Raw genomic sequence first — 13,360 nt, forward strand, 5'->3', positions numbered from 1 at the left:
AACAAGGTGTCATGAACCATTTTTAAAGTAGACATTTTAAAGTAGGCAATTGGACTTGATGATCTTTGAGGTCTCTTCCAACCTTGGTGATTCTGTGATTTCTGTGGCAAGAGATGGAATGCACTGATAGTGAAAAAAGGACTATGGCAGAGTAGGTTGGCCTTCAGTAAGCATTTTTTGCCAGACAACTGCCACTTCCCATCCAATAAGTAAAGTAACTCTGGTTTGTCGTATCCAGATGTGCAAAAACCCACAATTCCAATGCAAAATGCTGACTAGCTTAGGTTTACTTTCAGAGCTGACTTCAAAGATCACCTGGGCTGTTTCAGCTTGCGTCACCTCACCACCTTCCCAGTGACACCTGGGGAAAACAATGCCTTAAAAAAACATTGTAACCTAAAGACATTAAATTAAGTGATGCTTGAGCAACCCTTTGTAGATGTACTTGCAAAAATTATCTGCTTGAGGCTGTGGCATGAAGCTTCTATTTGGCATTAGCTAATTTGTAGGACACATTGAAGAGCTAGCACATTTTGTCCACTTTAAACCCTATAAATATGCAGGACCCTGCACTTGCCATTGTGGAACTACATGTTACTCTCCAACAGGCTCTCCAGCTTGCACAGGTCTCACTGAATGGCAGCACAGCCTGATGGTCTGTCAGCCACTCCTCCCAGTTTTTTTATCATCAGTAAATGATATATCATCAACCCTGCAGAGAAGGGCAGGGGAGTCCTGCAAATGAAAAGCTGATGACATGAGCTAGTACCATGTGCTCCCAGCCCGGAGCCAACTGTGTCCTGGGCTGATCCCCAGCAGGATGGGCAGCAGGTGGAGGGAGGGGATTCTGACCCTCTGCTGCACTCTGCTGAGCCCCCACCTGCAGTGCTGGGGCCAGCTCTGGAGTCCTCAGCACAAGAGAGATGTAGTCCTCTTGGAGTGGGGGCAGAGGTGGCCAGAAAACTAATAAGAGAGCTGAAAGCCCTCAGCTGTGAGGACAGGCTGAGAGAGTCTGGGTTATTCTCCCTGGAGAAAGCTCAAGGGAGATGTTCTTGGGGCCTTTTATTATTTAAACAGAGCATATAAGAAATTAGTTCAGCCTTGTTAGCAGCCTGTTGTGACAGGACAAGGGGTGATGGTTTGAAACTAAAAGAGGGGACATTCAGACTAGATCTAAGGAAGAAGCCTGGTAAAGCACTGGCCCAGGTTGCCCACAGAGGTGGTAGATTCCCCAAACCTGGAAATATTCCAAGTGAGATTGTTTAGGGCTCTGAGCAACCTGATCTCCTTCCAGATGGCCCTGCTGAGGGGTTGGACTAGGTGACCTTTAAAAGTCCCTTCCAACCCAACCCATCTTATGATTCCGTGAAAATACCAGTGAGTAAAGTGTGGAAAGGGTTTGCAGGTAAAACCATTTCAGGAAAGGGGAAAAGCAAGTCACTGGTATCACACAATTTATAGGAAGAAAGGATTTCTTGAACTAGGTGATCTTCCCACCCAAACCTTCAGCCTCCAGCTGAAGCAAAGGTCCCTTCCCACCCTAACCATTCTGTGCTTCTATGACTTTTGCACACAACACCCTGTCCCCTGTCTGGTCTGTAATTTCTCTGTTTACCTCAACGTTAAGCACCTCTCGAAGGAGGAAGCGTGTCTTTGGCGGTGGGTCTCTGACAGCTCCAAACAGCGCGGTTTGGAGCCCGCCGGTGCCATTAAAACTACCACTCCCCGAATGCCCCGCGACGCCGCCACGGGCAGCTCAGCGCCTCGCTGCCCCGCGTCCCACCCCTTCACCTTCTATTGGTCACAGACACGCACGGCCCCACCTCCTGCCTTTTGATTGGCTGCGGCGCACCGGCTAGGTCGCTGGAAGATGGCGGCGGGCGAGGCTGCAGGTCGCTACCGGAGCACCATGAGCAAGAGCAAGGACCCCTCGGGGCTGCTCATCTCTGTGATCAGGTAGGGGTGGCGCGGCGTGGCCCGGCCCCGCTCCGCAGCCTCCCGTCCTGCCCGCAGGCCTCTTCTGGGCGCTGTGTGCACACCTGGGGTTTATCCAGGGTTTTGTAGGGACCTTTCCGGACCGGGCCTTCAGAGCTTTGGCTTCTTCTAGGGCCCTGGCAGCGATAGGGAACCTTCAGTGCTGGAGCAGATCTTCTTACGGGTGTCCTGCTGTCCTCAAGCCCTGTTTCTTTCACTCCTTTCTGTTCCCATTACATTGCGCTATCCTGAAATCACAGGAGGAAGGCCAGCACTTAGCACTCTTTTAATGCTGTACGAGGAGAGTCAGGGTACTGTCTTTTTCTTGCTATACAGTCCATAGTTGCTCACCATCCATAAATGCACAGCAGCACAGTAAGGCTGGTTGGAGAAAGCTGTAAGACTGGGATATCCTGTGTGCAGATTCCATCCTGTTTGAGAATAATAGCAAAAGGGCAGCTTCTCAGGTTAACCATTTTGTGGGAGAGGAAAAGAAAGCAGTTGTGTCTTCTCATGTTCAAACTATTGATTTTTGTCTGCCCTTGTCCCCAAACTCTTTTCATCTGCTAGAGGATGATTCTTTGATATGCTTGGAGCCAAGCAAGGGTCTGAGTGCACTTCACTGGTTTTGCTCTGTGCTTCCTTCAAGGGTTTGTGACTTTTATGCTGTTTATAAGCAGTAGGTTGGCAGCTGATGTCCCACACTGAAGCTTTTAAATGTTCACCTTATGCACATGCTGTAAAGGGACCGTGGACAGCAAGCAATCATAGCAGTGTAATATTGTGAGCTGTAATGAACTTCAAAACTTCACTGTCAAATTCAATATCTTTGCCAGAAACTAGTCATTCTGTGACTCTGGAGAAGTTACTGTAGCAATAGTTCTGTATCTAGGACTTGTTGGGACTTTAAGATCCATGTTGTGATTTTAAAATCCTCTCTGAAGGGTAATGTTTAGGTCAGAGTTCTATTCTGCTTCATAATTCTGCAAACTGATCTTGCAAAACTTGAGCTAGGTGGTGGCTCTGAAAAGAGAGCTGCTTCACAGAACTGCTCAGCCTTTGCTGGGTAGTGACTGCATTCTTGGAGTTATGTGGTAATAAGTAGCAGAGAATCACACCGACCAATGAATGAGAGGTGATGCTTAATGCAGGCTCTGGTGCCTGATTTTCCAGTTCAAGCCTGCATGCTTCATTAGTTGTATAAGAAAAAGTGTTTTAAATCCAGGTTTGTTTAGGTTGGAGTTCCATGTATACATGTATGGAGATGGGGAAAAGTACATATTGGTATGACCTCATATAACTGTGATATATGGCAGTGGTATGAGTATAATTAAGTAGTCTTTTGTATATAACAAGTGTTGAAAGGGGGAAGCTAATACCCAAGTATGTGACTATTAAAATAGGTGGGTTTCATGCCAGTTTTATTTTCAGGCTCATGGGTGCAATTGTTAATGAGTTCACATGGACTGTTTGAATGATAAAGACGTGGTTATCTGTGAAAACCTAAAAGAAATGCAAGCTTCTCACCTGCATCTTGAGTTTTTGCTGGGCACTTACATTGGGATAAGGCTCAAGAGTGGGAACTTGAAGTGTGTTGTGTTTAGTGTTTCTTTATTAGCCTCAAATATAAGTAAGTTTGAGAGGCAAACATGGCAAATTATAGCTGAGAACCGGAAGTTAGAGAATATGCAGCAATTAGTAGACACTGGAAAATGAGTAATATAAAGGTATTGATTCCTGAAACATTTCCTGCAGGTTTGGTGTGTTTTTTTGGGGGGTGGAGGGGTGGGTGGTTGGTTTGTTTTACTTACTTTTTGTTCCATGTTTCTTAAAATTTCCTAGAGTATTTTAAGGCACTTCTTTTGGATCTCTATTTCAGTAAGTCTGGACTTACTTAATTTATAATATAAAATGAGAGTGAGCTCATCTTACTGTGTTCTGCAAATAAGAAATGATGTTTGTCTAATATTCTTTGGCTTATGGGCACTGGACACCTTGCCTAGTTCAGCACTGGTGTTTAGGTACAACACTGAGGTTATCAGCTTTATGAAATTAAAACTATTCACTAGAACAGCCTGGTAACTCAACTTCCAGAATTTAATTAGAACTTGCTTTGGATACGGAGAGTCTTTGCAGAGCTTGAAGTGTTGTATTGAGCCAGACCATGAAAACCTGAAAGCAGAACTGATTGCAAAGGAAGGCAAAAGTGTTGTGTTAATAAAATTCCTGTTTCTTAGGGTTAGCTGAATACAAAAAAGCAAGTGGTGTGGAAAGGAATTTAAATAACTTTTCTTCTGTATGTTGTTTCTGTAGAGGAGCTCAGGTGAGGATAGATATCCCAAGCAACAGGTGAAATCTCTTGGTGTCTTGTGTGCTCATAAGTTACCCTTGCAAAGAAATGAGGACCTGAGTGGGTTAAATATCTTCCCTACAATTTTACTCACCTTCAGAAAAATGTTAAAATATTAGCAGTAAGCTCTTAGTTTGAAATGTAGCAAAGTTGTTTTTTTCTTTGATAGTTTCATTTCCAAAACACACACGTGTGGAGTCTTCTAGCAGTCCTTGTGCCTTTACACTCGTGTTTCCCTGGTTATTTATTTCTCCCTTGTTGCTGTGTGAAAGGCTCATAAAAGGAAACGATGTATGAAAAGTAGCAAAACTCTGACTGTGTTCTTCTGTAAACAAATCCAGAGGAGCTTCCTCAAGTATTGTGGTATTTTACTTGGTTATAGCAAAGACAGTTATGTCTTTCAAACAGAAACATTGTTTAGGCCTGCAAAATCTATTTAGTGTGATTGTCTGTAAAATGCTTTGAAATCTGAAAGATCTCTTATAAATACAAATTGTTTTATTAATGAAGGGGTAACTTATGTTAGTTACTCAAGCTCAGTAGTTCTCTTTTGCAGGGGGCTGAATAATTTTACTGTTTTCCAATACTAAAGGTTTCCTGGACAGGCTGCCCGGGTGGCCAAGAAGGCAAACAGCATCCTGGCATGGATCAGGCATCATGTGGCCAGGAGGACTAGGACAGGGATCATCCCCCTGTACTCACCTCTGCTGAGGCCGCACCTTGAGTACTGGCTTTGGTTTTGGGCCCTCTACTCCAAGTAGTACATTGAGGTGCTGGAGCCTGTCCATTGATCAGCAACAAAGCTGGTGAGGAGTCTAGAACACAACTCTTGTGAGGGACAGCTAATGGAATGGATTGTTCAGCCTGGACAAAAGGATGCTATGGAAGTACCTCTCTCTACAACTCCCTGAAAGGAGGTTGTAGTGAGATAGGTCAGTTTCTCTTCCTCTCAAGGAAGAGTGATGGGACAAGATGAGGCTCTGGTCTAAAATTGGGGTGCTGCTGCTGCTTCAGGAAAGTTAATTATATGCATTTCAATGTAGCAGTATGGGTTTCCATTACTGTTCATTGCAGTTATGGTGTAGTTTGAATATTTGAGTTGTCCTTAGTGTTGCTTTTCAGAAGCTCTGAATGCAGAAAGTTCTGTGTTGTAGGAAGACCTAGCAGGAAATACCCTTCTGCTTTTGGTCTCTTTTCTGTCTCTGTGAAATGTCAGCTTTTCCTGTTGTGCTGGAGAACACATTTGTTCTTTGGGAGTTGTTTCCTGTAGGAAGGTTCCTGCACTGATGGAATTCACCTTGGTTTTCTGATTGTGGCCAAGAACAGATAATAAAGACAGCCACAATTATGGGCTGATTCAGAAGAAGTCGTTCACTGAGTAGGAGATGTGCTGCCCGGTAGAGCACTAAACTGAAGATAAAATTGTGGTGTTTGAGCTGACCCAGGATCTGCTGGGTGATGGTAACCCTGCTAAGGCTGTGTGCTCCAGAGGGGTGATTTCTGCTTCCCAAGCTGTGCGGTGCTGATGTCTGTGCTGCCTTGTGGCCCTGACTTGAGCAGAGTTACTGTGTCTGCATCGCAGACCACTTAGCTTGGGTCTCCTCTTGGGATGCTTGTGGTATACAGCAATCTTAAAGGAAGTTGTATCAAGCTGGGAGTCGATCTCTTCTCCCAAGTAACACAGAACAAATCAAAAGGAAATGGACTCGAGTTGCGCTAGCACAAGTTTAGGTTGGATGTTAGGGAAAATGTCTTCCCTGAAAGGATTGCCAAGCCCTGGAACAGGCTACCCAAGGAAGTGGTGGAGCTCCTATGCCTGGAGCCATTTAGATGTGGTGCTGAGTGACACGGTTTAGTGGTGGTCTTTGTAGTGCTGGGTTAACGGTTGTACTCGATAATCTTACAGATCTCTTCCCACTAAAATACTTCTGTGAGTCCATCTCACTGGCTTCAAAATCTGTGCATAGCTACGGACAGCAGTGCAGTTTGTTTACCAACCCCAAACGGATCTTGCAGCCCGCAGGTGGCATGTGTTGTAGTGTGATGCTGCTGTTGTTTCCTGCTCAGTGTTATGGGAGTATGAGGACACCAGCTCTCCTGGGGTATTAAAAACCTGTATGTGCTGGATTCAGTACTTGGTGCTTTGCCTGTCCTGCCTATAGGAACACTGTCAGGAGTGAACCATGTGCAGCGCTGCCTGAGGACAGGACTGATCTGTTCAGAAGGAGACAGGAGCTGAGTTAGACTGGCTTACAAAGGCTTCTTGACCACAGTTTCTCTCTTGTTTCTTCTTGAGGAGAAATGGAGGGTTTGTTCATAGCAATACATGTTTCATAAAGGAAGAGTATTTGGGAAGCTTAATGAGCACTTGCAAAGTCTACTCTTAAAACCCTTACTGTTGTTGCAGCTTGAGGGAGTCCTCTTCCTTTTACCCCGTGCCTTTAGGGCATATGAATGTATCTTCAGTTTGCTGTTGTCCTCACGTTGCTGAAAAGACACTTGCTCTGAGAAGACATACCTCCTGGGATTGGATATTAGGTATCAGGACTTGACAGCTTCTGTCCTATGCTTCTGCTGTACAGTTGAAAGCTCAACATTTGCACTCGTGCCTCAACACATTTTGAAAGTGTATGTGCTAATTCTTTCATGGAGGAATAGGAATCTTCGAGATTGTTAAAAGGTTTTTTGTAAGGACAAAATATTGTCACTGGAGACCAGGAGCTTTTGTTGTAGGATTCTAATGCTGATTACATGAGCTTTGGCAATTCCTTTGGAAAGAATAGGAATGGTTTGAGTTGGAAGTGGCCTTAAAAATCACCTAGTTGCAACCTCCCTGATGTGGGCAAGGACACCACCTACCAGACTAGGTTCTCAAGGCCCTGTCTAACCTGGCTATGGACACTACCAGGACTGTAGCTTCCACAACTTCCTCAGGGCAACCTGTTCCAGTGCCTCACATGAAGAATGTCTTCTTAATGTCTAATCTATATCAGGCTTTTTCCAGCTTGAAGCCATCATCTCTCATCCTGTAACTCCATGTAAAAAGTCCCTCTACAGCTCTCCTGTAGGTCTCCTTCAAATATTGGAAGGCGAGTGCAGTGAATGGAGGCAGTCCTGCTCCTCTGTTGGAGGATGAGTTGGGGAATATCTTTTTTGGTATCCTTCAGAGGACAAACACGTGTATATTGATTTTTCTTAACCTTTTGTTTCGTTGGGAGCTGGTTGAAGCAGCTTTTGTGCTCTGGAACAAGCAACCTGGCATTTAGCAAATGCTTGGCTGCTTTTTTTTTCCCTTTTCTTTTTGAGCGATTGTGTCAGATTTTTAATTGGTGAATGTGTCTGCTTTTTATTTACTGTGAGGTGTTCTTCTTTCCAATTAAAGGTTGCTATTTTTTTAAAACTCCTTTAATAGCTGCTTTAATTGGGAGAAAACAAACTTCAGCAGTGACTCTGTAAGACCTCATTGAAATCTTTGTGCTAAGCTTTTCCACAGGCAAATGCGTATGACAGATGTCAAGGAGAAAGAAAAGTGAGGCAAGATGTAGTACACCTCCTACTTTCATCTCTGCAGAAGTTGAAATTGTAAGCATTAAAAAAACCCACCCTGACTATACTTTATTTTTCACTAGTGGAATTCTTTTTAATGCTTTTTTTTTTTTGCCCATTATTTTCATTACATTTGCAGTGAACTTTGTTAAATGGATTCTTACTAATGACCTGGCATTTGGTCTTCTCTTTCTGTCTGTAGCAATAGAAATGAAATTCTAGTTTGTGATGCAGAGTGAGAAAGACAGATGTATTACCGTTGCCCTCACTATTACATGTGGGAAATAGCTGCTGCAAGGAATAAAGCTGAGTTACTCTGATCTGTGTGTACTGTAATGGTCTCTTTAAAACCATTTTTATGGCTTAGTGGTATTTTTCAGTGTTACAAAGGGAGAGGCTCTTCTACAAGTAGCTCAGAAATTCATTGAGGGTAAATTATACATGGCTGAATGTGGTTTTAAAAGATAAATTTTCCTGAAATGGTTTTAGAATCATAGAATGGTTTGGAATGGATGGGACTTCAAAGATAATTTAGCTTCAACCCTTGCTGTGGGCAGGAAAATTTCCTACTAGACCTGGTCATTCAAAGCCCGGTCCAGCCTGGCCTTGAACACTTCTGGGGAGGGGACATTCACAACTTCTCTGGGCCTCAGTGCCTCCACCCTCACAGTAAATAACTTCTTCCTCATATGTAATCTAAACCTAATATTTCTGTTTAAAGTTGTCACCCCTTGTCCTGTCACAACAGACCCTGCCAAAACATCTGTTCCCACCTTTCTTCTTGGCCTCTTTAAATTTTGAAAGGCCATGGTACGGTCTCCCTGGAACCTTTTCTTCTATGTTCTGAACAACCCCAATTCTATCAGCCTGTCCTCATAGCAGATGTGTTCCAACCTGCTGATCGTCTTTGTGACCCTCCTCTGGGCACTCTCCAATAGATCCATGCCCTTATGTAAGGACCCTCAGAGATGGATGATGTGCCACCTGTATCTGTCTTTGGGAATTGTTAACTTTAGCTTGATACAGACAGCAACAAGAGGTGAGGGTGTGTGTGAATACAGAACCACGTGTGAAAGGACAATATCATAGGATCACAGACTGGTTTGGGGTGGAAGAGACTGATAAAGATCATCTAATCCCAACCCCTCTGCCATGAGCTGAGGCTTCCACTAGATCAAAGCCCCACCCAATATGTGTGAAAGGCTCTGGGTACTTCAGCTTTTATTTTAGCCTTAGAGAATGCACTGTGCAGAGTTGCAGTTCAGCCTACCCTTAGCTGGGATGCAGAAAGAGTTGGTTTTCTTAATAGATGATTACAAATTCAGTGGTTTCAAACCTTTATAAGATGCTGCTTCCAGCAGCTCTTCATTCTGGTATGATGTTGAAACATTCAGGTTAATAAGGAATTGTCCAAAGCCTCTTGGTGCTTCAGGCAGGGCTGCTGTTGTGATGTGGTGTGGTATCGTGGATTGATTCATAGTGGAGGGTGGCCAATGGCTCCTTAAATGCTTTTCATCTTTTAATCATCCAGGTGGCAGGTCTAAGTAGCATTGTCTAGCCTCTGCTCTTGCAGATTTGAAAATACTCAACCTTAGGACCTCAGTTTTCTCCTGGGATGTGTTAATTCACATAAAAGCTGTGTTGAGTGTTGGATCGAAAGTTAATCACAAAAAAAAAGGTAGAGAGTTGCTACCTGTGGTCTCTGTATGTGAAGATAGTCCTAGACAGGTTCTCGCACAATGGAGTGTTAGCTGAGTTGCTCTGGCCGCTGTCACTGGCAGCTCATGGATCTTTCTGCTCTGCATCCTTTTCCCACAGTGGAAGGTGGTGTCTAGCTGGTGTTGTTGGGACTTTGCCTGTGTGGGGGGCTGGTTTTCCATCTTAATGTGCTGCTGATGGAGCCATCTGAAGGGGTGTGATGTCTTCTGTTGAAGCTGTCATCTGCAGTGGCTGCAGTGCAGCAGTTTCAGAAAGGAGCTGATCAGCAGCTACACTTGCATTGTTTGTATTGGTATGGTGAAATTTGATGAGGGGTTGGTTAATTTAGCCAAATAAAGAATTTCCTGAGGATATTTGTTTAGGTGGCTGTAGGCTGCTCAACCTCTGTACATCTGCAAGTCCTCAATGATAAAAAGATCAACTTCTGTTGAAAATTCTCTAAGCAACTGTGTCAGGGACATGAAAGATTAATGAAATGTAAGGAAAGGAGGAAAATGTTTTGGAAGACTGTTTGCTTTGTGTGTTTAACACCATCTTGAAGAGACTGGGTTCTGCCTTTTCTTAGAGGGAAGAAGGGAGTTAGTACTTTGTTTACACAGCGGAGATCTGCTCCTCTGGAGGCTGGGTACTTTGTATTCCCCTTGGTGAGGATGGAATTTGCTTGCCTCATGATGTATTTCTTCATTTGTAGAGGAAAGATCCTTTAAAATTTAATAGTTGACAGTGATTCCTCACTTCTTACGCCTATTGACTTGTCTGCTGCAGTTTTGGACCACCTTCTTTCTAGCACTTCATTGTCTACATGAAGGGAGTAGTTTGCCTCTTGAATGTTTTAATTTCCTCAAATCCAGAATTTCATAGGAACTGGCAACTAACCTGTGAAAGCAGTGAGAAAATGTTCAACATGTTGCTCCCAAGTTAGACTTTCAAATGCCCTCTGGATTTCCCCCCACCCCCTGACTGCTGGCTTTATTTCATATGGAACCAGCTTTTGCAATGGTTTCAGTGAGACTCCACAGAGGTTTCAAAATGTGTATTATCACATTATATACTTTGAGGTTAAACAGTGCTGGAAGCTGTAGATCACCCCATTTGGGACTTGTCTTAAAGACATCAGTTTTCAATTATAAAAGTCAAATAAGTCCTTTTAGTTTTATGAACCTCTGGAAATTGAGAGCCGTGTAGACAGTTAGCTGAAGTACAGCTGTTCTTGCCCCAGGGGGCTTGACAAAACTGTCTCATTGTGCTGTGTTGAAATGTAACTGCTTGTAAGGTCTCACAGGGTGGGATGGCAAATCAGGTAAAACAATATTTGTTGAACTGTTCTAGACAGGGTTTTTTTCCTACACAGGAGACTTTCACACCCATACAAATAAAGGTTGGGGTAAGAAACAAGAAACAAACAAACAAAACCACCCACATAAACAGAAAACTTCAACCTAAACCAAACAAACACAAACCCCCACAACCAACAAAAAAACCCACATAAACAAAACAAATCACCCAACCAACACCTGGTTTTCAGAAAAGACTGGGTTTGTTTTCCTCACTTGTGCATCTTACACTGCTTAACTCAGAGGCTTCTAGAAAAGCAAGGTCCCTTTGGAAAACATTTTCAAAAAGCCTGTTTGATCTTGTGTGTTGCTTTACTTTCCCACTACAAACCCCAGTCCTTGAAATGACCAGGGTCAGACCACTGTGTAAGGCTCTGTTTCCCTTTACACCTTTTAGGAGAGGTAGCAGTATGTTCTGGGCTCCCCAGTTCAATAAGGACAGGAAACTGCTGGAGACAGTCCAACAGAGGGCCACAAGGGTCACTTGGGGACTCCAGCATCTCTCATGCAAGTAGAGGCTGAGAGACCTGGGTTTCTTTAGCTTGGAAAAGAGAAGACTAAGTGATCTTCTCAATGCATGTAAAGGGGCTGGGCTTGTCTTATGGTGACCAGTGATAGGGCAAGGGGCAACAGGTAGAAACTACAGCACAGGAGGTTTCACTTGAACTCTTTACTTTGAGAGTGATGGAGCACTGGAGTTGACTGCCCCTAGGGCTTGTGGAATCTCCTCCTCTGGAGAGATTCCAGATTCAGCTGGACATTGATCCTGGACAGCCTGCTGTGGGTGACCTTGCTTTAGCGGGGGATTGGGCTAGATCTCCAGGTCCCTTCCAACTGCTCCCATGCTGGGATTCTGTGAAAAGATAGTAACAAAGTAGTGCATTTTATCCCACAGTATTTATTCTTGGAGAGCATCTTCAGCGGATCTGTGAGGTTGACATTTGATCCTCCCAACAAGTCTCAGTTCAAAGTCATAGCTGCATCTCCTGTGGTAATTTACAACTTGATGGTGTCTGAGTAACTGTCTGGTTATGATTGCTTCTGTTGGGCAGCTGAGATGTGGACAGATGCGTTCTCTCATCTTGATTTTTTTTGTTCTCTTTGCGTCCTGACCTCTTATCTTTTATTCACCTGTTGTTGTTTCTTGTATATTAGATTTCCTCCCACAAGGAGCCTGTGCTGTCGGTCTGAGCAGTGTCTCTTGATGGGGTGGCTGTGTGGTTGCCCTTTGTGTGTTCCCACACTACAAACATCTAGTAATGATCACAAGGGCTTAAACCAAATTGAGAAAGCAAACACTGTATTGGGGGCATGGCCATGGTCATCACCAAGGGATGCCTTATGAAAAATAACAAGATTCTAATAGGTTTCTTTTTCCTCTGACTTTTTTTTCCCCCTCTTTTTTCCTTTTCTTTCCTTTTTAGTGTCTCCTTGGCATGTTGCAGCAGTTTCCTGCAGGGAGGAGATGGGTCTTTCTAGACATCCACAGTGCTCTGCTTAAATGATTATTTGATGCTTGAGGCAATCGCTTTCTTCATTTAACTCCATAAATCCTTTGCTGGACAAAAAAATTGTCTGTTTGCTAAGGCCCTGCTTTGATTTTATTTTTCCTGTACCTTGCAGAGGTTTGTTTGTTGTGGTGGGTTGAAAATTCTGCCCCCCCAATTAAATTTGCCAGACCAGCTCAGTTGGAAGCAAATGAAAGCTGTATTTACAAGCAAAACTACAATCTACAATGAAATGCAGTTAATATGTACAAAATATTCAATATTTACAGGTGTATGCAGTTAATGAACAGCACAAGGATCCCCTGGTCAAAGACCAGGGGAAGCTAATAGCTAGGTCCTTCTTGTCCCCCCTTCCTCCCCTCTACATAAAAGGGACAAGAGAAAGGAGCAGAGAGAGACATCAGAACTTAGACAAAACAATGCAGCCAAGGTCAAGCAGAAGCCAGCAGAAGCACATAGTTAGTATCTCCCAGAGTGAAGAGGTGAGAAGAGTGAGAAATTGTTTACATTATTAGCTTAAGTCCATAATCTTTCCACCCAATAGTGATTTATTTCCATTTTACTACTTCCTGTTCAAGATCTGTGAAACACTTTAAAGGCATAGCCTAAAACTACCACACTGGTTTATGTTTGGTGAAGTGAAATGGAGAATAAATAAATGAACCTTCTTTAAATTGTCCATCCTGAAGGGTAATTTTAGTGCTGTGTTATTGACCTTATTGCCTGGAGTGAAACCAGTATGTATATAAGGTTACATAACATATTTGGGAGTGCTTTTATAGTACTACTGATATGTAATGCCTGCAGATTTCACACATACAGCGATGGCAACGAGTTGGAAGGGACCATCAGAGGTCATCTTGTCCAACCCACCCTGCAGTGAGCCAGGAGACCTCCAACTAGATCAGGCTACCCAGGGCCACTTCAGT

The 13,360-nt window shown here is 43.6% G+C and overlaps 1 protein-coding gene across 1 annotated transcript in view; it reads left to right on the forward strand.

Annotated features, from left to right (window-relative positions):
- The first annotated feature begins 1,859 nt into the window (after window positions 1-1,859).
- Window positions 1,860-13,360, forward strand: part of EXOC4 (exocyst complex component 4) — a 488,502-nt gene continuing 477,001 nt past the window's right edge. Inside the window, exon 1 of the mRNA XM_009900238.2 lies at window positions 1,860-1,956. Coding sequence (XP_009898540.1) covers window positions 1,871-1,956 — 86 coding nt within the window. The 5' untranslated portion in view covers window positions 1,860-1,870. The remainder of the gene's footprint in view (window positions 1,957-13,360) is intronic.

This window comes from Dryobates pubescens, chromosome Z (genome assembly GCF_014839835.1).
Source record: "Dryobates pubescens isolate bDryPub1 chromosome Z, bDryPub1.pri, whole genome shotgun sequence".
NCBI classification, from domain to species: domain Eukaryota; kingdom Metazoa; phylum Chordata; class Aves; order Piciformes; family Picidae; genus Dryobates; species Dryobates pubescens.